Source organism: Trichoderma virens (assembly GCF_000170995.1).
Source record: "Trichoderma virens Gv29-8 chromosome Unknown TRIVIscaffold_67, whole genome shotgun sequence".
Lineage (NCBI taxonomy): Eukaryota > Fungi > Ascomycota > Sordariomycetes > Hypocreales > Hypocreaceae > Trichoderma > Trichoderma virens.
The window spans coordinates 12,358-38,256 of record NW_014013682.1 but is presented as its reverse complement, the minus strand read 5'-3'; the positions used below and the strand labels follow the sequence as shown (position 1 = coordinate 38,256).

The 25,899-nt window shown below is 45.0% G+C and overlaps 12 protein-coding genes across 12 annotated transcripts; 6 read left to right on the top strand and 6 right to left on the bottom strand.

The window, feature by feature from the left end:
* Positions 1-942: 942 nt before the first annotated feature.
* TRIVIDRAFT_70717 (glycoside hydrolase family 93 protein) lies at positions 943-2,095 on the top strand (the record flags this gene model as incomplete). Its single annotated transcript, XM_014100392.1, has 2 exons — positions 943-1,631; positions 1,699-2,095. 2 exons carry the CDS (start codon positions 943-945, stop codon positions 2,093-2,095), a joined length of 1,086 nt encoding a protein of 361 aa, XP_013955867.1.
* Positions 2,096-2,858: 763 nt separating this feature from the next.
* On the top strand, positions 2,859-4,547 carry TRIVIDRAFT_152078 (uncharacterized protein; the record flags this gene model as incomplete). Its single annotated transcript, XM_014100373.1, has 3 exons — positions 2,859-3,179; positions 3,343-3,566; positions 3,644-4,547. The coding sequence occupies 3 exons, from the start codon at positions 2,859-2,861 to the stop codon at positions 4,545-4,547; spliced, it is 1,449 nt and encodes a 482-aa protein (XP_013955848.1).
* A 521-nt stretch (positions 4,548-5,068) lies between these two features.
* Positions 5,069-6,382, bottom strand: TRIVIDRAFT_59889 (uncharacterized protein; the record flags this gene model as incomplete). Its single annotated transcript, XM_014100372.1, has 2 exons — positions 5,069-6,071; positions 6,129-6,382. 2 exons carry the CDS (start codon positions 6,380-6,382, stop codon positions 5,069-5,071), a joined length of 1,257 nt encoding a protein of 418 aa, XP_013955847.1.
* Positions 6,383-6,934: 552 nt separating this feature from the next.
* TRIVIDRAFT_52958 (uncharacterized protein) lies at positions 6,935-9,181 on the bottom strand (the record flags this gene model as incomplete). Its single annotated transcript, XM_014100371.1, has 3 exons — positions 6,935-8,596; positions 8,654-8,778; positions 8,863-9,181. 3 exons carry the CDS (start codon positions 9,179-9,181, stop codon positions 6,935-6,937), a joined length of 2,106 nt encoding a protein of 701 aa, XP_013955846.1.
* A 482-nt stretch (positions 9,182-9,663) lies between these two features.
* TRIVIDRAFT_52993 (uncharacterized protein) lies at positions 9,664-10,821 on the top strand (the record flags this gene model as incomplete). Its single annotated transcript, XM_014100370.1, has 1 exon — positions 9,664-10,821. The coding sequence occupies one exon, from the start codon at positions 9,664-9,666 to the stop codon at positions 10,819-10,821; it is 1,158 nt and encodes a 385-aa protein (XP_013955845.1).
* A 433-nt stretch (positions 10,822-11,254) lies between these two features.
* On the bottom strand, positions 11,255-12,661 carry TRIVIDRAFT_52973 (uncharacterized protein; the record flags this gene model as incomplete). The annotated part of the gene is made up of 1 exon (XM_014100369.1): positions 11,255-12,661. The coding sequence occupies one exon, from the start codon at positions 12,659-12,661 to the stop codon at positions 11,255-11,257; it is 1,407 nt and encodes a 468-aa protein (XP_013955844.1).
* A 620-nt stretch (positions 12,662-13,281) lies between these two features.
* On the bottom strand, positions 13,282-14,345 carry TRIVIDRAFT_59887 (uncharacterized protein; the record flags this gene model as incomplete). The annotated part of the gene is made up of 2 exons (XM_014100368.1): positions 13,282-14,008; positions 14,068-14,345. 2 exons carry the CDS (start codon positions 14,343-14,345, stop codon positions 13,282-13,284), a joined length of 1,005 nt encoding a protein of 334 aa, XP_013955843.1.
* Positions 14,346-15,712: 1,367 nt separating this feature from the next.
* On the top strand, positions 15,713-16,792 carry TRIVIDRAFT_52965 (uncharacterized protein; the record flags this gene model as incomplete). The annotated part of the gene is made up of 2 exons (XM_014100367.1): positions 15,713-15,990; positions 16,045-16,792. 2 exons carry the CDS (start codon positions 15,713-15,715, stop codon positions 16,790-16,792), a joined length of 1,026 nt encoding a protein of 341 aa, XP_013955842.1.
* Positions 16,793-18,032: 1,240 nt separating this feature from the next.
* TRIVIDRAFT_222834 (uncharacterized protein) lies at positions 18,033-20,185 on the top strand (the record flags this gene model as incomplete). Its single annotated transcript, XM_014100366.1, has 6 exons — positions 18,033-18,236; positions 18,293-18,317; positions 18,376-18,543; positions 18,600-19,249; positions 19,308-19,648; positions 19,708-20,185. The coding sequence occupies 6 exons, from the start codon at positions 18,033-18,035 to the stop codon at positions 20,183-20,185; spliced, it is 1,866 nt and encodes a 621-aa protein (XP_013955841.1).
* Positions 20,186-20,294: 109 nt separating this feature from the next.
* On the bottom strand, positions 20,295-21,475 carry TRIVIDRAFT_192004 (uncharacterized protein; the record flags this gene model as incomplete). Its single annotated transcript, XM_014100365.1, has 3 exons — positions 20,295-20,345; positions 20,531-21,156; positions 21,232-21,475. The coding sequence occupies 3 exons, from the start codon at positions 21,473-21,475 to the stop codon at positions 20,295-20,297; spliced, it is 921 nt and encodes a 306-aa protein (XP_013955840.1).
* A 697-nt stretch (positions 21,476-22,172) lies between these two features.
* On the top strand, positions 22,173-23,799 carry TRIVIDRAFT_59886 (uncharacterized protein; the record flags this gene model as incomplete). Its single annotated transcript, XM_014100364.1, has 3 exons — positions 22,173-22,580; positions 22,642-23,287; positions 23,357-23,799. The coding sequence occupies 3 exons, from the start codon at positions 22,173-22,175 to the stop codon at positions 23,797-23,799; spliced, it is 1,497 nt and encodes a 498-aa protein (XP_013955839.1).
* Positions 23,800-23,977: 178 nt separating this feature from the next.
* Positions 23,978-25,782, bottom strand: TRIVIDRAFT_53015 (uncharacterized protein; the record flags this gene model as incomplete). Its single annotated transcript, XM_014100363.1, has 4 exons — positions 23,978-24,639; positions 24,701-25,181; positions 25,255-25,527; positions 25,585-25,782. 4 exons carry the CDS (start codon positions 25,780-25,782, stop codon positions 23,978-23,980), a joined length of 1,614 nt encoding a protein of 537 aa, XP_013955838.1.
* Positions 25,783-25,899: the final 117 nt, after the last annotated feature.

Below are 25,899 nucleotides of genomic sequence, written 5' to 3'. Positions count from 1 at the left end.
GCAATTAGTTTTGAGTAATCCATACCTGGTCTACGACCACACTCAACAGCAGGCCACAATCACTGTAGACCTTGAAGCATGTGGCTCATCTAGACACTGGTCTCCCCCAAATTATACAGCTGCCTAAGTTGTGGCAAAATATACCTAGCTATGTACAAATTTACTGTAGCAAGACAGCCATGGCAAGTAAAGTTAACAAAAACATCATTAACGTACGTATTTGCATCTTGCGGGTCGCCTAATACCTTTCTAGCGCAATAAGGTCAGGTATCTCATAGCAATTCTGATGTGCTTTGATTATGGATTAGAGTTAATATTAATTTTATTTGGACTCTATATTCTTTACCTGATGCTGCCTAAGATGAAAAGCCTCATTCCAGATATTCAGTCTATAAAACAGTATTCACCGCGCATGAGAATGCCGTCCTCTAGACTTAGAAGGAAGACGCTCTCCAATTGTCGCGCAAGCTCGAGTACACTCTACCAACGTTGGTTGACGGCAAAAACTTGGCAAGTTATTCAAGGTATGTTATTTGTCTTCTACTCTTCTAGCCGGGGCACCGATGTGCAACATTAAAGTCCGAGAACTGCAACCCGGGAGTGGAGCTACTGGGTGTAGTAGAATTCGATCTGCGACAGCCACTTGTTACTCAACCAGTTAAAAAGCAAACGGAACTTCCTATCAAGTACTCCCGAAGTAAACAAGTATCCATCAGCGGGGAGGATTACTTGGCTATACCAAGATAGGAAGCTATACCTTGGATAGTTGAGTCGGACTTGGAGATGGCCTTCAAATGTTCCATAGGGTATGTATCTACCTTCCTTCTCTTAGCCTATGTGTCCTTGCTTGGAATATAAATAATGGCTGCATCGCCAATCATTTATTGATCACTATTACAATATCACTTAATCTAACACTACCCCGCTATCTTTATACTAAGTATGTTTTCCATATTTTTAACACTATTCGTTCCTTTTGGAGTTTTTGGCAACCCTGTCAGTCTTGAACAGCGATCGCATAGTGTTGTGGGCCAAGTTGGCTCCCCTGTTGTTATTGACACAAATGGAGTATATATTCGAGTAAGCTCCACCAGCAATGGAGGTTTGATTGCAGGTTATACTGCCCATGAAAACAACCAGAGCATTCTTCGCCTCGCTAACTCCAGCGATCGTGGTGCCTCATGGCATTTTGTTGGCGAAGTCTATCGCGCCGATTCATCCGCTCATGACGTTGATAATGCTCTGCCCTTGCAACTCCCTAGTGGACGTATTGTATATGCCTATCGCAACCATGATCGATCAGGAGACCTTTACACATATTACCGAATTACTCTTTCATACTCCGATGATGGCGGTGCTAGCTTTCTCTATCTATCGACTGTGGAGCAACAAGCAGCCACTCCAGGCATCCCTAATGGCCTTTGGGAACCTTTTCTCCGTCTTGCTGCAGATGGGTCTCTACAATGCTACTATTCCGCTGAGAACAATGCTGCGGATCAAGACGGTTACATGAAGCGTTCGACTGATGGAGGTGTGACTTGGTCAAACTGGATCAAGGTATCCGGAGGTGACCGCACCTCACGCGACGGAATGATTGGTGTCACGAACATTGATAATTCCGGTAATTTAATGTAAGCCTTTCACTGCCATCTGGAAACAATGGTACAGAAATAAGCTAATGATAACACAAATCATTAGTGCTGTTTTTGAGAATACGGAATCAGGACCCTTTTCTATCGACTACGTTCTATCGCACGATGATGGCAACTCGTGGGGAGAGCGAGCGCGCCTGTATACAGCGCACAATGGAGCCAATGCAGGAGCTCCTCAGGTTGTTAATGTTGGTGGCACTCTTGTTACAAGCTTTATGACAAACGAAGACGTGGCTGGTACCGGTGGCAATGGTATTGATGGAGCCCAGATGAAAGTTGTTACTAGTACAGACGGAGGTTCTACATGGAGCGGAACTACTGTCACGGGTGATGCACGCTCGCACTGGCCTGGGCTCTTTACCCTCGATCAAAACCATTTCCTTGCGCTGTATACTAAAGATGGCTTGGGAGCAGTCAGTCAGGATTACCAAATAGTCAATTGAGCACAAGCTGAATGATACTCTTTGGATGTGTTCTCAAGAATTACCATATAATATTCAGAGCGGCGGCTCTTAAGAATAAATCACTTTAGTTAACCAGCAGTATTAGCGCTTGAGCCTGGCGAGAGCCATAGAACCGCGTATACGGGAATCGCGGAGCACCAGTTCTTGTCCATCCTGCCGCTCTTTTGCTTGTTTCGTCACAATAATTTCTCTGCAGCATCAACCCGCACCGAACGAGAGGCATGAAGAGTGTTCAAGCTGCCGCGACACACCCAAGAAGACTTTTTCTTAATATCCTTGATCCACTGTAATAGGCGCTAGTTGGTCTAATGGACTTCTCAAGAAGTTACCAATAACCTTCTTCCCCATTAGCTTCAACATGTAGCATCAACGCATCAGATTGTTAATGGATTACTCTACGGAATTTGCGTGTATAAATATGTACCGCAATCAGCAACTTCCATGTTATGCAAGTTTCGAGTGCCAATTTGAGTCACGCGAGGTAGTTGAGATCTGCGACTCAAGTCCACGTCAGTGGGCCGAGTTGCCGTGTTTTCCGCTGTGCTCCGATAACAGATTTTTTTTATCTTCGCACGAGTCGAGTCGAGTTTCACCTCTTACCTTTTCTTGCCTTTTCTTTTCTTTTTTTGGTGAATCAGTCTCTTTTCCTCCATCCTACAACGCACCGATGGAGAACATTGACAATGACACTGCCACAGATGGTTCAAAGCCCACGTTGGAGAGCCATATTCCTGAAGCGGAAATGGCTCTCTCTAGCGGCTTCTTCGCCAGTGTTAACCAGCGAATTCTCAGCCTCAAGTATTTCGAGGCTCGCGGTATCGAGCGTGTGCCAGTGACGGAGAGATTGGAGAAAGTCGGTGCTTCCAACTACATGCAAATGACTATGCTATGGTTCAGTTCCAATATCACCGCCAACAACATGGCGGTTGGTATGCTCGGGCCGCTCGACTACTCTCTAGGTTTCACAGATGCAGCGCTATGCGCGACTTTTGGCGCTATCTTGGGCGCTATGGGAGTTGCCTATATCAGCACATTTGGCCCTGCCAGTGGGAATCGCACAATGGTATGGACTTTTCCTTACTTTTCTTCTTTTATTTTTTTACTTCTTTTTCTTTTCTTTTCTTTTCTTTTCGGAAGGGGGGGGGTTTCTGCTTCCCTTTTTAAGCTGTGGCGTTCACGTATGGAAAGCCCATAATCTCCCTGCAGCTCTAATGGTTTGCTCTTAGGTTTTGGCGAGATATTTCATGGGATATTGGCCTAGCAAGATCTGCACCATCTTGAACATTGTGATTATGTTGGGTTATGGCATGATAGATTGTCTTGTCGGAGGGCAGATCCTCTCCGCCGTTGCTGATGGCCAACTCACCGTCATTGTCGGCATCATTATAATTGCTGTCATCTCTTGGGTCATTGTACTTTTTGGCATGTCAATCTTTCAGACGTACGAAAGGTAGGTCCCCTCTTTTTCCTATTGTTTACCCGTCGCCTTTGACGCCCCAGAGACTGACTAAGATGGCGCACATCTAGATGGGCATGGGTTCCGCAGCTCATCGCAGCGTTTGTCCTGGTTGGTTCCGCAGGCACTAAATTTGACACTTCCATCCAGTCAACTGGGGGCACTTCGACCATCAATGGCAACCGTCTCTCATTTTTTTCTCTGTGTTTGTCCTCCGCCGTTGCTTGGGCCCCCGCAGGAGCAGACTTTTACGTGTACTACCCGGAGAACACCAAGAAGTGGAAGACATTCACTATGACGGCCGCCGGCGTCGGCCTGGCGATGGCATTTGCAAATCTGCTAGGTGTTGGTCTAGCATCTGGCACTTTTACGCAGCCATCATGGAGTGATGCTAATGACGTATCTTCTGGAGCTCTTGTTGTTGCAGGTTACCAAGGCCTGGGAGGGTTTGGAAAATTCCTAGGTGTTATTATTGCCCTCGGCCTTGTCGCGAACAATATTCCCGGTACATATTCTGCCGCTTTATGCTTCCAAGTACTTGGTCGATATGGTGCGCGAATACCCCGATGGTTACTCTCGTGTGTTGGCGTCATTATCTACACCGTGTGTGCTTTGGGTGGGCGCAATAACCTCTATGATATATTCGAAAACTTCTTGGCTCTTATGGGTTACTGGGTTACTATCTTCCTTGTAATCACATTGGAAGAACATTTGATATTCCGTAGGACCAGCGGGTTTGACTGGACAGCCTGGTCTGATCCTAAACGGTTGCCACTGGGCCTGGCCGCATTTACAGCGTTTATCATCGGATGGGTGGGGGCCATTCTCTGCATGTACCAAATTTATTATGTTGGCCCCATTGCTAAGCTTGCCAGCCCAACTGGCGCTGATCTGGGCATTTGGGTGGGCTGTTCATGGGCTATGATTATATTCCCTCCTCTGCGATGGCTAGAAATTCGCAAGGTGGGTCGGTGATAAATAACATACTACCTATAGTATTGAGATATAGGTAAGTACAAGTCCTTTACTATTTCAATTTAGAAGCCATTTCATAGATAATACAACCCGAATTAATTCTGCAAGGGCCTATAATGCATACTGGTGGGATTAAATTTAGCAAAAATAGTCGCCTCGCTATCCCATTTACTCACCTACATTTTAAGTATTATCGATATATTTTATATAATAGTAGAAGCTGCGGACATCCTAGGCTGTAATAATAAAATGAGATAGATAATAAGCACGGCAGCAAGGTGTATATGGATTGATTTGTTTATGTCAGTAATGTGGTAACTAAGTAAAAGGCTGTATTTTCTTCTGTCTTACTATCACTTATAACTCGGCTACGGAGTCCAAGGGTATAACAACAAGACTGCAGAATAATTTCCGTTATTTTCAGATAAACAACATGATCTGTGTTCATTAATATGCTCGATTTACTAAATGCCCTCTAGAAATACGAGCCCGTTACATTATGCTCGCCGTAGTCTAATAAATCAATTTAGAAAGGCTTTCGTTCCGGAAGCTTGCTTATCCCCGAACCACTCCCAGATGTCCTGCACCAGGAGACCAGGCACCTCGTAGGCGGCAAAGTGACCTCCATGACTGTGCACGTTTCGTTTTTTAACATTGCCTCCACGCTTGGCCCATTCCAAGGGCATTCGATATGTGATATCATAAGGAAATTGACTGATTGCCACTGGCACCTCCACAATCGGGAGAGTGCCAAAGTCGATTGCATCAAGAGCGCCGTCGTTAGCCACTTCCTTATAGAAACGCATACCGCCATAAGGCCCCTGTATATAGTACATCATTGACCATGTGATGATCACCTCAGGCGTCCAGGCCATGATTGTTGGGTCGATGACTTCTGCCATCAACGCATAGATCCACATCGCATTACCCAGCGGAGAGTCTGACATAGCAAAGGCCGCTGTAAGCGGCTGTGTCTCTTGCATAAGGCGATATCCAGATGCCTGGTTAATATACGTTTCCAATATCCTAATGTAGGTAACTTCATCAGGAGTTGCTAGCCCTTCTGCGAGCTTGCGAGTGTCACTTTCTCCTGGCTGAATGATCCAAAAATTGCTGAGCACTGAGACGACATTCTTTGGAAACAGATGAGCCTGGTAACGAAGGATGACGCCGCCAAAATCTCCACCTTGAATGACATATTTATCGTAACCCAGTTGATTCATCAACGCGTCGAAAGCATGCGAAGCTTCGACCGGTCCAAACCCCGGGCGCTGAGGTGCTGGGGAAAATCCAAATCCCGGTATTGAGGGAGCGACTACGTGAAACGCCGGCACGGATGTGTTAGGTGGATTCGTTAAATCGTCAATGATGTTGGTGACTTCGAGGAAAGAGCCTGGCCAGCCGTGGATAAAGAGCAGAGGAATGGCGTCGTTGCGCGATGAACGGTGGTGAACAAAGTGTAGTGGAACTGTATATGTGTCGTTACCTATAATTGGCGTGACAATTGTCGTGAATTGTTCGAACCTTGCCAAAAGCTGTTAGTGCGGTCAGGGACATATCGCAATAAATATTCCCACTCACTTTTTGTTAATGGCTGCCTCAGTCATATTCCAGTCGTATTCATTGGCCCAGTAATCTCTAATGTTGGTGTAATTTTCAGGACTCGGACCTTCCCCCGTTGCCCCCATGAAAACTGGCGCCCTAGCATGTGCCACTCGCTGTCTTGTGTCCTCAATGAAACTTCGGTCAACGTAGATCTCGAACGGTTTGGGTGACTCCTGGAAAGTGGCGTTGACGTTTGGGATGGAAAACACGTCTGCAGCGGCGCAGAGCATGTTGAAAAAGGTCAAAATGATTAGCAAAATCATTGCAATGTTACCAAGCTGATAATGTGCAAGAGAGCCTCTTTGTTGATTTTAAAAGAGCAGAGTCATGGTACCTGCAGATGTTATTATGACGGTCCGATGGTTAGCTTAAATAAACATCAGCATTACAAGCCAGGAGGACTCATGTGTTACCATGTAACCTTTCAAAGGGTACTCAGGGTAATACATGCAACGCTAGAAGTCCGACTTATCGAGAGGATTTCTAATATAGAATTGTAATGGTAACACAATCTTCTAAGACCACATGGTGTTGTAATCGGATCAGTCTGAGGTGTACGTCTAATGCTGGGCTGGAGGAAGACAGAAGGGTCTGACGGATTTCTGAATGCGGCAATCAAGTAATATTACTATATCCGTGGGAGACCGGATGTACAAAAGATATGCCGCATTAGCGCAATCCCTAATAGTAAAGAAAGTATAGGTCAGAAGTTGTAATCTTACTTAGTAATATTAATTAGCTTTTCAAATATAAAAATTTACTCATATATACTTAATTTACAGTCAATAATCTAAGCCCCAGGATTGATCATCAGCTATAAGTGCCTCATCCCATGCCTGCCATTCCATAGGATTGAATGTCACAATGGATTCCAACTCATTGGATTCGTCAATTATGCTAGACGTTAGCATTCTGCTAAAGTCTAGGTTACCAATCGGAATATGACTATTCGCTGATTGGGTATGCGAGAGGTTTGAAGCCTCATTAGCACCAGCCTTTGTATTTATGAAGCTGCATGCATTTGTCTCATTGTCTGGACAAGTTTGCACTGTCAACTCTCTCGGATTCCTCCCTCTATGAGCTTCAGTGGCGGCGATTAGCTTGCTCAATATGTCCCAATATGCACTTGCTTTTACTCTGTCTGGGACTTCTTCCAAAATTTGGCGGGTAAGCGCCCATCCTCTTTCAGAAATCGACGACCATGGAGACCGGCAAAGCTGGATAAACACTGCGCTCATTGAAGCCCAAGGAAAGTCTCCTTGCAATTGCCATCTCCACCTTTTCCAAGAGGGCTCTGTTCGCAACCTATGAGCGTCTTTGAGAATATTGATTGAGGATTCCAAATGTTGTTGCGTCATTTCTTGAGATGGGGATTGGGATCGGTCTTTCAAATTGCGAAAATGCTGCATATATATCGTGTGTTCGACTTTAGAGAAGGCAAGAGAGGTCATAGTCTTAATTAGAGATGCCAGGTCGTGATTGGAATATAAGTTTGCAATATGTAAGTCCTCTAGCATCGACCTTGTATGGTTCAACGTTTCCAGTTTCTGCTCCAAAGATTTTCCCTGGTGTGCGTGTAGGAAACGACACAATCGCCATATTTCGCAACGCATTATGCAAATAACAGACTCGTTTTGTGCGTCGAAAGGTAGCGTGGAATTTCTTTTACCATTATCAAATATATGACTTGGAGTTTTAGTGTCGAATATTGTATCTGATGCCGACAATCCTGCAGCATGGTCAGTTCGGGATGTTGAGTCGATAAAGATAATGTGCCACCATAGCCGACGGCGCGTCTCAATTTCAGCTGGAGTCATAGCAGGCATTGTGAAATTCTCCGCATCTCTGTGCAGCTGTGAGGATGTCGCAATCCTAAGTAATAACCCCAATAATGGCGATAATAGTTCTTGGCCCCCAATGTGTGGCAGAAGCGAGAGATAGATTACGAATGCCTGGATAGTTTCAATTTCTTTTGTGACCAGAAGCCCAGCGTTGGCGAGCGCTCTTTCTGTTCCAAGCCGAAACTGATCAAGTAGCTGATTTCTTGACATATCGAAGCAATTTACAGTCTCTTCTTCGTCCAATGATGTGATTGCAGCTAAAGATACTGCAAATAGCAGGGCTTGCAAGCGAGGCTCTAGGGAGTCAAATCTACCCCTCAAATTAGTCATAATCTCTTCCACAGCTGCAACATCGATAACTTTGATGAATGGGTCAACATTCTCTACATATGTCCGCCAGATAAAGAGCATCTGTGATGGTAAAGGGTATAAATAATCGAGGCTCTGAGGGACTCCTTCTTTGGATCCATTTCCAAAATAAAAATCCGAGCAACTGTTATTCGATGATACGTGACCGTTGGATGAGATGGCATCAGAGTTCGAAGGAATCGAACCCGATACATTTGAAGTTACATCTTGAATAGCATGAAATATGTGCTCGACCTGAACAGCTATCATTAGTCTCTCATGTGCAAGCATGTATATGTAGGTTAAACACACTTCACTACAGAAAACGGACCAGAAGCCCTTTCCTATTTGTAGACCAGCTTCTTTTCCAACAACCAATCTTCCAAAGTCTTCATTTGTCTCTCCTTCAAAGTGAGATTTCATAGTAGAAATCAATCCTTTAAAGGGCATGGGTGATCCTTGGATTGGTAGTTCTGCCTTTCCAATCTGAGCGTCGACAGTTTCTGACGAACAGAGGTCACTTGTGACATTGGGTAATGAACCCAAGAGTATGGATTGGGTCCTGTCTGGGCCGTCTTCCACTTGTGCTGCAAGTTCTGTAACAAGAGCCTCAAGACGCCTTAGTCGATCCAGAAGCTCAGCTTGCTTCTCCGTCGGCGACTTCCACGTTGAGGGATCTCGTCGGCGTGGCAGACGGCCAGTGACTGGGAAATGACATTCGATTCGATTCTTGACACAATTTGAGCAAGGGTCTCTTCTGTCACACTTTATCTTGCGGCGCCGACATGTAACGCAGTTCCATATTCTTAAACCATCTTCTGCGATGGGATCGGTGGACATGACGCCGGTAGAAGAGGAATTGGATTTATGTGTGTATCGTATGTCTTGGGCGGCCGGCTCTATCTGCACACAAGCAGATAATAACTGTGCATCGGCCAATATAGGTTGCGGAAGAAAAACTCTCGGGCACGAGTCGAGCGAGCCGACTTCTTGGGAGAGCTCGCGTGTTGCTGGGCAGAACATAATTGACAAAGTTAGGAGATAGGCTGCTACAAAGTAGCCAAATCTCGGACCCGGAGCTCGGTCCAAATCTTTGTCGCCGCAATCCCCACTTTATCGACGGCTAAGCCTAACAGATTGGGCCAGCCCCATGTGGATTCTCCTGCTTTCGGATTCGCGATGATGCGAAATGGCGAGAGACTACGACCGGTGGCCGAGGCCGGACGGACTACCAAACTGTATTAAAAACTCTTTGAACATCACCTTCGGCATTAATACTGTTTTTACTATTTCAGGAATTCATAGTTGAAGCTATCCCTAATATGACCAACGCGAAAACTGTTGTTATTCTCGGTGCAGGATGGGCGGGTTTACCACTCGCCCATAAGCTACTCAAATACACCTCCTCAAAGACGGCCCTCAAAGTTATTCTGGTATCGCCAAACAGCCATTTCTTCTGGAATGTAGCGGCTACCAGAGGCCTGATTCCTGGAATAATACCGGATACATCTATGTTTATCCCCATTGCTACGGGATTTGAGCATTACCCAGTCGACACATTCGAATTTGTCCTCGGCAGGGCCACTGTCATTCAATCGTCCTCGAACTCAGTTACCATTCTTGCGAATAGCGGCGAAAACCGGACTTTTCATTATCATCACTTGGTAATAGCAACAGGCTCAAGCATAGCCAGCGGACTACCACTAAAACCTATCGGTACTCATGAGGAGACCCTCACCGCGTGGCATGAGCTGCAAGCGAGAGTCAGCAGCGCGAGAGACATTGTCATTGCGGGTGCAGGTCCAACTGGTGTTGAAGTGGCGGGAGAACTAGCCGCCAAGTTTGGAAAACTGAAAAAGGTCACACTAATTATGAATGGGGATTTCCCACTGGAGAGCTCCAAGGACCTGCTGCCCTCAGTTCGAACGACTCTAGACAAAGACCTACAAAAGCTTGGTGTCAAGCTAATCCGCAAAACACGTGTAAAAGAAGTTAGTATTGGTAACGATGGCACGACGCAACTTTTGATTCTGGACAATGGTTCAAAAGTTGTTGCTGATTTATTTCTTCCATTGCATGGGATTCAATTAAACAATACCTTCATACCCGACAACTTCCTTGACTCTCAAGGCAACGTAAACCTCGATGGCAATATGCGAGTGGTCGGTACAGAGAATGTTTGGGCCATTGGTGATGTGAGTAATGCTGGGCCAAAGCAGCTCACAGTTACGGATGGCCAGATAATTTACCTAGCTGACGCATTGGATGCTGCCTTGACGACGAAAGGGCCTGTCGCACCTTACCAGCCTGTAAGCAAAACGATGATCTTCCTATCGCTGGGGAAGAAGTACGCAACTGGGCAGATTGGTAGCTGGAGATTGTGGGGAATATTGGTATCGTACATCAAGGGTAGAAACTTGTTCGTTGATACCGCAGATGGATATGTCAGTGGAAAGCACCTTAGGCATGCAGCAATGTAAAATATTCGGGATGAAATATGGCCTCAGGCTGCCATAGCTACGAAGTATAATACTGGTATACTTATTCCAAGTTCAACCCTTTCCGTGACATTTCACTCTTCAAATTATTCAAATCGTTCATAGTAGATTTATTATTAAATATTCCGCTATCAATATAGAGTATTCAAACAATTAAGGAGCCCTTGACAGATCATTTGATAAAACATATTAATCCTTGTCATAATAGTCACCTCAGCTACCAAGTCTACAACAGTGACTCTCACGACTACCTCAATTGAGCGACTTCTTATCACTTAATCTATAACGCTAATTGAGCTATAGATACAGAAGCTAAGGTAACGTAGTACAACAAAATAAGATCCAGATTATTTAGTGATGAGGAGATAGCATCTAGAGTACATTGCTATTTTCAGATGGATGATTATGTCACCCCCTATTGTATTATCTCTGCGAACATCCCCATCAGCTTTAATTTCCTCAATCGCTCCATGTGCAAACTCTCCAGTGACACAATCAACTCAACATCGCCACACTTGCCACCTTTTGATCCAACCCCCACTCGTGATGGTAATATTACACACATTGGTGCAAGAGCTATCTGCGCTACTCGCAGAGCTTCGCACTTTCCAATTTGGGGGCCCCAGTCGGCATCATAAATGCGTTGATTCGCCCAACTGGTAATATAAAACTGATTCAGCTTCTTCGGTCGCCACTGTAACTTCCTTGAATCTTCTTGGGAGTCGACATAGTTAATTATTTCTTTCATTTTGTTATTGGTTATTCCATCCACTCCGTGGCGTATGGCAGCCGCCACTCGAGCTAGGGACTCAAATGAGGTCTCCTCAGTGGCAGCACATAGCTTTCTCCTTGCCATATTAATGTAAGCAACCCCAAACGCACAACCAAGGAAGTCGTCTGGGAGACGTGGCTGGATCCTTGACCGAATATTGACCGATACGCCGGTCGAGCAATGACTTATTAAACTCAAGCGCTGGGATGGGGTGCTCATTGCCATCGTAGCGCAGCTCCATATCAGAGCGCTTACTACATCGTTTGTAGATAGAAATTGCACCCCAAGGCTGGAAGCAAACTTGTTCATGGTTTGTTTAAGACCCCGTAGCTTATGATATGGTAGACGGTACAAGGTTATAGGCCAGGAAGGCTGTGGAGGCTTGGTTAAGATTTGATTAAATGATTGGGTGAATAGTGATATAGTTTGAGATAGAGAAAATAATCTGTTGATGACTCTGGAGATGTCCGCCGGCTGAGGATGCACCCGTTTCGAGTCTTCTCCTTGAAGCAGCCTCCGGTTTAGACGAGCTTGACTGATTTCCAACGGCTGTCCCAATGCACCACGAGCACAAGAAGTAGCCCACATACCGAGCAGCTCGGATAACGCGAGTCCATCAAAAACGCAATGATGAACTAATACTACGAGCATGAAGCCTCCACGAACTCGAGTGACTTCGGCCCGGATGACGGGCCATGGGGCCACCGGTGGTACGTCAGGGATATGCGGATAGAAGAGAGATGATTGCGGGAAGATGGGAAATGAGGTCCTTTTCAGAGTGTCATAATCGAGTATTTCTTCCGGCGAATCTTGACCATACACCAAAATGTTGTCAATGGCATCGCGTTTGTGTTCAAGTCGGATGTTCCCGGGCCGGGTATCATCATCCACAACAAAGGACGTCAAATGCGGAACGATGGCTGCAACTTTTCTCAACCCATGCTGCAGAATGGAGAAGAAATTTGGATCCGTAGAAGGAAAGCAGAGGATCTCGCCAAAGTACATCCGCGGAAGAATCTGGTCGAGAGGGGATAGATACTCCCAATCCATACTGACAAATAATATCGTAGTGAGGTCGAGAAAAAAAATATACGAATTCTGCAATAGCGTAGAGGTATGAATATTATGAGGCCTCCAGCTCAAATTGTTCTATATCTTTACAGTCGCAGCAGAGAATATCTCACAAGGCACTGGACTGCTCTGAGCTGAGTGAGTACCCGTAGCGCATTTCAAATTGCAGCTAGCTGGGGCTCTCTTTTAAATTATTTTGTGGTTCTATATTTGAACTGAACCATCAGCAACCATGCTCCACCGATACTAGTTTGGCTTGGACCGGCCACATTTCTGCGCAGGCGACACACCCCACCCACTGACAACGACCTCCATACCGTGAGATCTCCATAATCACTCAGCCTATTATCCTCTGCTCACGACGTACAATGTGTCGCCCTGTGCTTGGTGAACCTGAAAAACAATGCCTATTTTGGGTGAAATCCCCTTACTACTGTGGAAATTACTCAGAAATGTACCCAAACGCGCACTCATTTTTACGTAGAATATACTATTATTGCTATCTTCCTCTATCTCTGATATTTTTCCTGTGCTGAGATTTATTACTAATTACGACCGCTTCAAAAGCCCTCCGATGCGTCCATAAAAATACCAAGACTCTACCATTTCGTAATGTTCTGAATCACCTCCTCAGTTCGAGTGACCGAGTGTGTAGGTGAAAATGACCAGTGCAAGTACAACTCCTTCGCAAACTTAAAATACAGGCAAAGCAACAGCACGACCCATTGCCAAACAAGAGCTCGAAGTATAAATGCAGTTTCTTTGGGAAACGCTGAAGGTATTTCGTGCCAAACAGTACCCTCATCCGGAGTAGAGTCCGACATATCTGAATAGTCTTTCGGCCTCTGGTCTCCTCGACACAGTTTAGCTTCAATGCTGTAGAAGCGTAACAGCCATCGCCACTGCAAGTAGCATTCAAAAGTCTCCCAGATAATAGGCAGTGGGGCGGCTAGGCCAAAGTAACCGTAGGCTGCATCCCATGTATGCAGAAAGTAGAGAACGTTCAGGTAGCAGCTCAGTACCGTGGTAACCGTTAAGCCTGCAACGCAAAGCGCGAAATACTTGTAAAGAGAACTACGTTCCAAATATCTCTTTCCTACTCGCAGAAGAAAGACTCCGGCACTGGCGAACACACCCCCTGTGGCCGCGCCAAAGAAGATAAACATCATCAAGCTTCGGGATACCAATGCGTCAGCCGAGGTAAATGAAGAGAAACACAACCTCGTCCAGAGTAGTAGCGCAGGTCCCATGCAATGGTGGAGAATACCGAAGAAGTCTTCTCTGTATATCATCAGATCAAATAGATAGGCGCCAGTCATTAATGAGCTGGATTTCCAGCGTTAGCGACCAAGCGTAGACGAGTAGTAAGATTCAACAATACTAACCAGGCAATAAGTGAACGTTGGGTGTCATCAGCCGTCCAGTTAGACGCCGGTGTAAAAGCCAAGAGAACTGATGGCAGAGAAAAATAAATGAGACCTATTCGAACAGGAATGCAAGCAATCTCGATACACATCCGGTTACGTAAGGTTTGCGGGAAGCAATCCCATTTTGGTAGGTTTTTTTCCAAGTAACCGTGCGTATATTCATAGAGAAGACCGGTAGCAATGAAGGAGGACGATGTGACCTGAATGTCTATGTCAGTAAATCCAGTGCTTGCCATGATTCCAGGCCCCCAAGGGCAAAAGAAAATTTTAAATGAGAGCAGATGGAGCAATTGAAGCAAAAGAAGTAAATCGAAACAACTTGAAAGAAAATTCAAGGTCCAGACGAGGGTCTCAACAGGAGATAAAATTTGTCCATCTATTGAGGCATCGGGAATACCTCAAGCCATTAATGAAAAATCTCTATTATGAGGCTAATACCCGTAATGGCAAAATTAGGCGAATTGAATAGATCATAATAGGCAGCTTTGATCGCAACGAGGAACTGAACTTATGCACGTAGGTGCCGATAAGGAACCGCAGTGGGTGCATTGCGGACGAGCGCTTTCCACCATCGCGGAAAACTTCACCTGCTAGATCGTGCTATTTAGACAAACGGTGGGGGTATTAGTGAAATAGCTCGTCACGGTCCATTTATAGTAGTGGCAGGATACGGAATAAAATGCTGAGAGATCATAAAACAACCGGGCTATTTCTGTTGCAAGAAGCATATAGTACAACTGTACTCGTATAAGATTTTAAGAAACATGATGCAAAGCGAGAGACCCACAAAAAAGTCATGTATCAAATTGCAACTATGCAATATATATGTATATAGTGCATTGTCTAAAAAGGGCCTAGAGCATCTGGTGGATTCAGTAAGCTGCAGCTTACATCTTAAAAGATGATACAAAATCATCACGACATAATATCAAAACCTAGATATTCGTATTTACATTTGAGACAAATGTACTATACATAGATATTAGCTAACGCTTAAACTTCAATTTACATTATCGCGAGCAACAATCGCGTTTTTGGCTGCCCTTAAACTAGGTAGTAGGCTAAGCGGTATTCCAACCACAATAGGTGTAGCAAAATGCATAACAATAGATGCTTGAGCGATTTTCTTTCTATTAGAATATGCTTCCCCTGTATTTTCCCCCATCGTGTACTCTTAGTCTGGGCCTGTGCTTTGAGTGAATTAATGGAAAAGTTGAATGACGATATCACCAAGGGCGTGCAAGGACAACACCGAAATGTTTCACCTGATGCATAATCAGGAGGAAGGGTGTCAGCTTTTGGTATTTGTGGCAAAGCAGTCCAATTGGAAATACTAACCGCAAAAAAAGAAAAAAAAAGGATATGCCTGAATGTACTTTTATAGAATCTCTCTCCTCTAGTACCCTAGATGTAATTAACGCGATATTAACCCAGATCTTACATCAGAGACGCATATTTGAAACTGCCTGCGTGCCGTCCCCCTCTATATATGATCTATCGAAATTCCTGGTTTAATTTAGTGTACTTGACCTTCTTGACCTGAATATATATATATATATTTATCCTCCACGCTACTTTGTTTTTGTCCCCAATATCCTTAATAATGGCCATATCGACAACCTGGGTTCACGACTTAGCTGTTGTCAGCGTTGTAGGTCTTATTACGTCTATAGTACGCTCCAGTGCCAGAACGTACTTTGAGCAAACTATATCAGAATGGCCTAAACTAGATGAAGCGGTCAAAAGCCGGTTAGCAGTTGAAGTGGGCGTCATACCATCTCGAATCGTCTTGTTTTATCTCACCCTGCCGGTGATGCTAAATGGATTCTCTCCTACAGAGTCATGGACAGCCAGTGATACAGCAAATTCACTGTTGTCGTGGTATGTAACACATGCGCATTCTTATTTAGATAATAACTGACGCTTGTTTCCTAGTGCTATTCTGACTGGATCGTATATCATTGATCTTACCGTTACAAGGAATGATAAGGCTGCCACACTGCACCATATGATGGGCCCAGCCTTACTATTATGGATCCGTCTTTCTTTCTCATCCTTTACATCCTCAGATGCTCTCTTATGTCGACTATTAATCCAATTTGTATTTTTTGGAGCCACAATCTCCGGAGCCACAACAACAACGCTAGTATTTCTATACCAGTTCAGAAAAACCTGGTTTCGATCCAGTGCCAGCAACGCTTACTTCTATTTCACCTTGCTTCTTCCAGTGTTAGCTTTGTCTACTATTGCCAGCACATTTTACTGCACTACCTATTTACTTGTCTGGTTTGAAGAAGTTTTTGCTTACTTCGGACATTGGGGTTATCTCCCGCTTGGATGGGTACTGGTCGAGTGCGGCATGCAATGGAAATGGTTAATGTGGTTCTATAATTTTGATGAGTGGTACCGCAACACGACATACGACGATCCAAAAGAGTCGAATGAGACCAAACAACACATGGCAACGGTGGCAACTGCCGCATGGTGGTTGCCAAAGTGGCGCTTTGCAGCTATTCAACTGCTGGCAGCAGCGTGGTTTGTTACTGTGCTTGGGGCCATTTGGAGAACAGGTGATATCCAATATTTGGGGAGAAAAATGGCCGGCATCGCGTCAAATATTTGGAATCAGGGTTTAGAAGTTCGTTACGATGTATTAAATTCACAGAAACACCAAGACTTATGAACGGAATGAGTACGGTGCGACTAGCATCACACAAGTCATTTGAGAATCAGTATTCATCCATCTCCGATATCATGATTTCAATCAACTTATCACACTTCACATACCCTACATAATTCTTAGTAATTACTTATCCAATCTGTATCGTAAAACTGTGTGTGGAGCTATGAGCAAATGTACTAGTATGTGAAGAAGGCGAAGTGTCAAACTGTCTAAATTATTCCGTAAGATCTAACTTGCTCTGAGGAATGACGAAGCACGCTGATATGAGCTATTGAAGTCCTGATATTATGGTGGTGCACAGATTAGTCACAAAGGCCAGCGAATCTTGGCAGTGCGACAGCACTAGCAGCCACCTAGTGGGAAGAATGGAGTCTTGAAAGGAAAGCGAAGGCTGATTTTTTTCCGAACAAAAGCTCGTACCGTCGGCGAGGCCGGAATGATGCAACTCGCGATGGTATGGGGCTCACTAACATTTCTCTACTGACATCAATAGGCTACAGATCAACCATTGTGCATACCTCTGTTGGAGGTAAGAATGTTATCTCGAGGGAGTACCTGTATCACAGCACACTACGGAGTACTGTTGCCAGAAGTAAGATTTTCAGGGGCCAGGGTCTAGATGCTCGCGCTTCATTGGCCACCCTTAAACGAGATCGAAAAGCCTGGGACTACTCCGTAGTTCGGTGAGAAAATTCGACGGATGGTTCTGATGGCCCATTGGAGTTCGGGAAAGCCACTTCCGAGCCCCCTTTATTGCATATGAGTTAGTGCTGCTGTCAGCACAGTTATTCAGCTAGAAGTCCGTTAACAATTACAGTGGGAGCCACCCCATTGCCATCGGCCTCAGACGTAGCGTGCTGTTGAGCAGTCGCCATGTTGAGTGGCAAAACGCATGCAGCGTTGGCATGAGCTTATTCCACCGGCCGATACGACGGTGTACTGCCAATTGGCCGATACTGTTGCTCTGGAAGGGTGCTAGTTTTAACAGAGCTGGGTGGGATCTGACATATACCTAATTGCTACAGCTGCATTGGCCAACTAAGCCATTTTACTAGAGATGTTCATGCGTATTAGTCTCAGATTGCCCTTCGCACCCGACCGATTATCAGATTCATTCTTTTGAGACGGGATTCCCTGTGCCCCCCAGTCCTCTTTCTGTCCTGCCCTATTGCTGTAAATTCTGTTGAGTTCGAGATTGGTAACCCGGGCAAAGAGACTGAACTAGCTTCTCCCAGTAGAGATGACTTCCGATGATGCTCTCAAGTTTGGCCCGCGATTGCTTGGTGGTATGAAACATAGTAGGCAAAAGCTGCTTTCCATACGATGGCTATGGGCGTTCAAAGACCTTGTCAACAAAGGGGAGCCCACAGAAGATTTGGATATTCCCCTCGCGCCTTGGAGGAAAAGTACCATCACCTTCGCTCTTGCTCTTGCCGGTTTTATGGTAGATCACCCCTCTTGTAACTCTCTATGGGCAAATTATATTGATTCATTCGTCAGGTTGGTATCGATCAATCCATCATTGGTACGTAAATGGCCTCCGATCGTTCTTTGAAATCTCCCCACTAATTTGTAGCTCAAAGAACCGGCTTTACCCACCATTGTTGCTCAATTTTCCTCTCTGTACGATGTGGGTGCCTATACTTCGGCATATCTTATTCCACAATGTGTTCTGCAGCCAGTTTGCAACAGGCTGTACTCAATATGCTCATTCAGCTCGGTGTACCTCAGCTCAGTATTACTTTTTATCCGTAAATCTCCTTGAATTCATAATCTTTCGTTCCGCACACTGACATTCATGATACAGTTGGATCCATTGTCTGTGCTGTATCTGAGAGCTCACCATCTTTCATCTGTGGTCGAGCTCTCTCAGGAATGGGGGCTGTAGGTTTGAGTGTTGGCGGCTTTCGAATGCTGGCTTTGATGCCAGCGGAAAAGGAACAAAATGTATCAATGGGTGCCTTTTCTCTCATTCTGGGATCCAGCGTGGTGATAGGACCCATTATTGGTGGTGCCATCACTCAATCCCATCTTGGGTGGCACTGGCTCTTTTGGATCAACCTCCCCATAATAGGTCTTGTACTACTCTTGGTGATTGGAGTAACGTATACAGGCGGGCCTGACCTCAGAGGAGAAAAATATGGCTTGAAAATCTGGGAGAAGCTGGCATTACTTGACTGGCTTGGAACAAGTTTACTAGCTTTGACTCTCGTGCCTCTGATATTGGCTCTCGACTTCGGGCAAACCTATGGGTGGAAAAGCGCTCGAAGTACGGTCATGTTTGCTGTTTTTGGTGTATCCTCTGTGTTGTTATTGCTGCAGCAGAGAGTGGCAAAGGAGGCCATATTCGAACGCGCTATTCTCTTGAACAGAAGTGTGTGGACTACTACAGGCATATTTTTCTGCGCCTTATCATCAGTGTCGGTGATTATATTATTTCTTCCCTTTCTCTTTCAGGTACGTTAATCGGCGTTAATATTAATGAAGTATGATACTAATAGCTGTGCATCTCCAGGTTGTCAAAGATCTTGATCCCCGTACCAGTGGGTTTCTTTCGTTCCCTCTTGCAGGGACACTCGCCATAAGCACGTTCGCTTTCTCCATCTTATCTACCAAAGTCCCATACTTTAATCCCCTGGCAATCGGTGGAAACGTTATCTTTTTGGTATCAAATGTGCTTTTTATTACCCTCGAATCCAATTTTTCAGTTGCACAGGTTGTTGGCTATGAGATAGTGGCTGGCTTTGGGATGGGGATGGCTTGGCTAGCTGAAATCATATATCCAAGAGCCGTTTTCGACAAACACCAGTTAGCCACCTCGCTGGGATATTCGCGTATGTTGCAACAGATTGGATCGTGAGTAGTTTGTTTTATTTGTGTACTGATTCACTGTTTTATTGCTGATCAATTCGTAGAGCTGTAGCTGTCCAAATATCAGCAGTTGCTTTCACAACCACCTTGACTAGAAACCTAGTCGGCCTCTCGCTAACACCCGATGAAATTTCATCTCTCAAAGAAGGGAGCGGAATAAACAGCCATTTATCTCCTAGCATAAAAACTGCGGTCACCAATGCCTACAGCAAGGCCATAAAAATAGGTTTGATACCATCTTTGATATGGGCCGGGTTAGCTCTGTTGTTCGCACTGGTATTGCCTTGGCCCATGCTGAACAGAAGTTTAACTGACGATGAAGAGAAGAGTGATTGTAGTGGTGGTCATAGGGATGTCGCTCTGTCAGTCCTGGTTCCCACTACAGAACCCAGCTCCATAAGAAACGACTACTCTTCCGTCAGTGGGCCAGAAGGGAACTTACTCTCTAGTCGACTCAGTTTCGAGTCCTTGCACATGGTAGACATGTATGATGATGATGGCCGATGGACGGGTATTGCATGACTTTTCGATTGTAGACTGCACTTATATTTACATATATACATTGGATATTTTATATGGCCCAACTTCTAGACAGGTTCCGGATAAACTGTTAAACAAATTATGTTTTCTTTCAGCAGTATGATGAATAGGTCAAAAACCCGAATGCTGGTTCTCCCTCAGCCTGGTTGGGAAATACAGTTAAGTCATTAGCACAGTGCCTTTTACAGAAAGTATGATCGCACGTCTATCGAGAGGCGCATATAATTAGCAACAGAGGTATAACATTAATAATTGCCACTATACTCATTTTCCAACATAGAACCACGAAAGCAAATGCTTTTGCTCTTGAACCTCTCTATCCCGCACTTCCCAAGAAACAGAGTCCTGACGCAGTAGCACGGCAGGATCAAATATTAGAAAGACAATAACTGCGATGACCATCAGAGTCGCATCGAGTCCAATAAAGTAACCCTCGTGCGTAATCAAAAACCCTGTCCATCCCTCAGCCAATTCAACTGTACGGTAGATGGATCGCATGTATATCATCAAAAATGCCACGAATAGAGCTATCAGGACGAGCTTTATGGGTCTCTTCATCACCAAGTTGCTAGCCCGACGCAGAAAGTCAACGACGAGCAGAGCAAAGACAGTCATGGTGAACAATTGAAATGAGATCCCGGCAACCATAATGTGAGTTCCAGTCACCGAGTTGCCATTAACTTCAACGGTAGCCTTGGCCGCCAAAGCCCCGCCAACAGCTTGAACGACAAGAGAGATGATGTCGCACGTGCAAAATATTACGGCATAATGACTGGGTGACAGACTGCTTGTTTGAGAGCCTAGTTTTTGTATTAAGATACCGAGAAGGACATAAAGACCGGCCGCAAAAAAGGTTGGTGCAATAATGAGAGTGGTGATTTGCATCAAAAATGCGTCGTGATTATAGGGGCACTTGGCGTTCCAGGTCCGACCAGCCCACCCTATCGCTTCGGCTGTAAAGGTAAGTTGACTAGTTAGCCATGACTATTTTTGATAAAATGGCAGATAGGGGAGTATGAAAAATGTACTAAGAGCTCCAATAGCAAAGAGAATAGACGTCCAGCGTCTAAACCGGATGGCTTGGATAGCATGACCGATTAAAGCCAACCCAAAAAGAACAGCGAAAGCGATGCCTGCCCCAAGACTTGGCCAATATCCATAATCGTTCTTGATCTGGGGTAGAAGAGTTGGGAAACAGCCGGTGCGGATATGAAGGATTGCGTTCCAGGTCTTTGGGTCGATGCCTGCCGGTGGTGGAGGAAAAGTGCCCATGATGAATATATCCAATACCTCTTGAATCAATTAAAGAGAAAATGGAGATAATGTTGCAGTTTTCACGAAAGGATATGAAGGGGTATAAGCTGAAAGAGATCCGATGCATCAGAGTGGTACGCTCATAGCTGAAAAAAGGAAAACCAGAGCATCAAAATATGGGATTCTCCACTGAGAGACTTGATTCGTCTCATGTTTTGAGGAATGTTACCAAAAATACAATGGATAGCTCCGCCCTACCATTCAGGCTTGTGGGCCACCGAGATAACAAAACATGGAGGCACATTGAATGTAATTTTGTGCACTGGGACTGTTTTGGTGCACAATAAGCAACTTTCGCGCGCATTGTTAGAGGCTATCTAGGCCTTCCGCTGACAGTCCACTGTTTCTACACTATTACGCGCCGCGGTGGGATAAGTGGACTGATGCGAATGGACTTTGGCTGTTCCACTGTCCCACTAGGCTAAATTCTTGAAGGGGGGGGTGAGGAATCGGTTAAGTCTCATGCATCTTTTGCGTGGGGCGAATAGTACATGGTTGTTGGCTGTCGAGAGTAAGCTGTTGGGTTTCCAGGACCTGGATCAAAGCGGAGCACGTTCGTGAGGTAATACGGGCACACGCTTCATACGTTCACTCTGACTGATACTCTCTCGATAATTCCTGTTCCAAAAAATTTGCCGCAACACCTTATAACATCATGCATTATTATTATTTGATTCTCTTGGGATTGGCTTATTGGGTCGTCAAGAGACTTATCGCGTCGTTTGAGCAGCGTAAATTTGCTGACAAAAATGCGTGCCAACCTTGCCGGCGTATACCACAGAGAGAAAGGCTTATTGGGTATCATCTGTACCTGCAAGAAGTCACTCTGGCTCGGGAGGGCCGGTCTTTGCAAGAGGCGCAGAATCGTTTTCGGCTATTTGGGGACACCTTCTCAGGAGTTGTCATGGGTCAATTGTTCATCTCTACTATTGATCCAGAAAATGTGAAAGCGTTGCTATCAACCCAATTCAATGACTTTGACAGTGGCAAGAAGAGTCTTTTTGGGCCTTTCATAGGAGATAGTATGTTGACTACAGATGGAGCTCTGTGGAAACATTCAAGGGTGTGAAGCAATCCTCATTGGCACTCAGACGACCTTTTGTAGCTAACATATTTCTTGATAGTCACTAGTTCGCCCACATCTTGGCAAAGACCAAGTAGGGAATCTCAGCAAGTTGGAAGGTCACATACAAAATTTATTTACATGCCTCCCAAATGACGGATCCACAGTAGATCTACAGCAGTTATTCTTCCGACTGACGTTTGACAACGTTATTGAGCTTCTTCTCAATGAAAAAGTGTCTACTTTGAATTGCCAACCAGGATCCCACCTGTACAACGTTATCAAAGCATTTGACAATGTTGGCAACTTGGTCAATCGGCGTGCCGCACTCGGTCCTTTGCTTCGTTTCTATCGAGACACTGAGATGAATGCCACATGCAAGATCTTACATGACTTTGTCGACGAAATTATCGAAAAAGCTTATATAAGACGGAAAATACGAAAGATTCTCGAGCAGGGCAACTCATTCTTAGATAATATTCTTGATAGTACGGAAGACCTCATAAAAATTAGGTTTGAGGTATTGGGCTTGCTTCTCGCGGGACGGGATACAGCAGCTAGCGTAATGAGCAACTTATTTTTTGTTTTAGCGCAGAGACCAGATATTTGGAAAAAGCTCCAAACCGAGGTAGGATGTCTTCAGGAGCGAAAACCGACATATGAAGATATCAAGGGTTTAAAGTACCTCCGTCAGGTTATTGATGAGAGTGAGTATAATCATGATCAATTTACTGCCTTGGTTGATGTACTGAATGACTAATACGGCGATATTACAGCCATGAGGTTATATCCCCCAGTGCCAGGACTCTTCCGCGCCGCGAACTGCACCACTACGCTTCCACGTGGTGGTGGTCGGGATGGTAAATCACCCGTTCTTGTTCCCAAAGGGACTGTGATAAGTTGCTCCACATTCAGCCTCCATCGTCGAGAAGATGTATATGGACATGATGCGCAAGAATTCCGTCCAGAGCGGTGGGATGACCTGAGTACACGCTGGGAGTTTCTGCCATTTAGTGCAGGCCCGAAAGTGTGTATGGGTCAGACATACGGGTATGCAGAGATGATTTACATATTGAGCCGAATATTGCAAGAATACGAACGGATAGAGAGACGGAGTGATGAGCCTTGGGAGGAAAAGTGGTCCATTACTTTGTTGAATGCATCTGGCACCTATGTTGGGTTAATCCCGAAGACAAGCCCGATGACGGAGCGAATTTAGAAATGAGAACATTATTCCGCTCCGTACAGTCTTCGTGCATAGCGTTATGCTCAAACGGTGGGAGAGACGCTCACTTGTGATTAAATTTAAAAATGTAAGATTGAACTTCAAGTTGCTCTGTTATTCAACTGTAACCAAATATTATTAATAAGATATGTGATGTAGTAGAATGTATCCATTATAATTGTGTCACTTTGACCTTTAGCCCCTGAGGTTTAAGGCTGGTTCCTTTCTGTATCGCGGGGTGCCAACCGGGAATTGCCTCTTCAAATCGGAACTTTGATACCAAAACTGTCAAAAATACTTTAAGGCTCAAGGTGGCAAAATCTTTGCCAATGCAAATGCGTGGACCGCTGGAAAAGGTCAAGAAGGCCTGTGAAGTCTTGGCTCCACCACTATATGACTCCTCCCAGCGCTCGACCCTGAACTCGTCGGCATCATCTCCCCACAGCTCCTGTGATCGGTTGACAGCGTATGGGCTTACCATAATTTGTTTTCCCTTGGGAATCTTGAGATCACCCACTGTAGTTCCCTGGCTCGCCTCCCTCATCATGGCTGGAAATGCAGGGTAAAGTCTAAAAACCTCCATCAGAAAACATCGAAGGTATGTCAAAGAGTTAATCTCATCAAGTGTCAGCCCTTCTCGTTTCATATTTTTGGTTGCTACTAGTACTTCGACCCGCAGCTTATCTTGGACACCGGGATGTTGTGCGAGTTTAAAGATAGCCCATGCTAACGTTATGGCTGTAGATTCATGTCCGGCCGCCAGAATTGTCAAGATGTGACTGAGAATCTCACTTTCGTCTTCAAGTCCAGAAGCAATAAGAGCAGAGAGAATATCTATGTCAAATAATGAATATTGAATGCGAGAGTGTAGGTGGTTAGCTGAAATTGGACGTACCTTTTTCTCGTATGTCTATGTTACCATTTTTATCGTTCTCAATCTCTTCTCGTTTCTGCCGAATTTGGGACGAACAGAAGTTTTTTAAGAAGGCCATTCCCTGATGAAACTCTTGGATTGGTTTCAAGGGCAGTTTGAACAGTAGATGAGGCGATATTATTGCGGGAAGAGTTGCACCAAAGAACTTCTCTATTGTAGTTTGGTTCTCAAAGGATGGAAAGACGCGCTGATAGGCTTGCAAGATGGGTTGGTCTGGTCGTGTCACAGAGTCGAAATCAACACCCAAAGTGGTTACGCCAATGACATCTAGGGTGGCTGCCATAGTTAGAGGATGCATATAAAGTACATCTGACTTGGATTCAGTTTGGCTAATATGCTCTTGGACTTTATCAGCCAGGATTATGGCCTTCGTCCACATCTGAGGGACAAGACGCCTGTTGCGGCTCATACCAAATATAGGAGTAAGAAGTTTCTTTTGTCGCTTCGTGAACAGTTAGAGCTAATGTTGAGATTTATGGAGGTAGGCAAGTTGATGTTGGAGAATACGCACGTACCTTATAAACGGAACCTTCAGCAGCCACGAGGCCAACCCCTAAGCTCTCAACAAGTCCGCTTCTAACCGCAGCAGGTTTATGAAAAAGATATGGTTGAGTCATAACTGCCATTACTGCTTGCGAAGTCTTGGGAATCAGATAGTCATAAGGGCCCAGAAAGACACGATAAAAACCACTGATACTAGTTGCTACCGTGCGCTGCCAGCGGACCAACGGAAATCCCCATGGTTCGCTCAGAAAAGGAATCAAGTTTCCCAAGATGAAAGGCGTATCCTAGCAAAGGTGAGCCGTAATTCACAGCCAAAGCTGCATACTGACCCTCATTCATACCTTGGGATGGGGAAGACTCTTCGTTGGCGATAAGAACCATCGGTATACTAAACTTGAAAATGTCAAAGATATTGCTAGCTGCGTTATGGCAGATACTAGAAGACCAAGCAGAATTATCGTATAAGAGGCACCAGAGAGCTTAAGATACGAGATGACGGCGGCTGCGATGGCGAGTGCAAACAACGACTGGACGTCCATCTTTGTCAAGATCAACAGTACGGAGTACGTAGTATCAACGAAGTAGTATGTGAGTACGAAGTAAATACGTAGAAGGTGAGAGGGTTTAACGAGTGTAAAGTATGGATAACTCAAAAC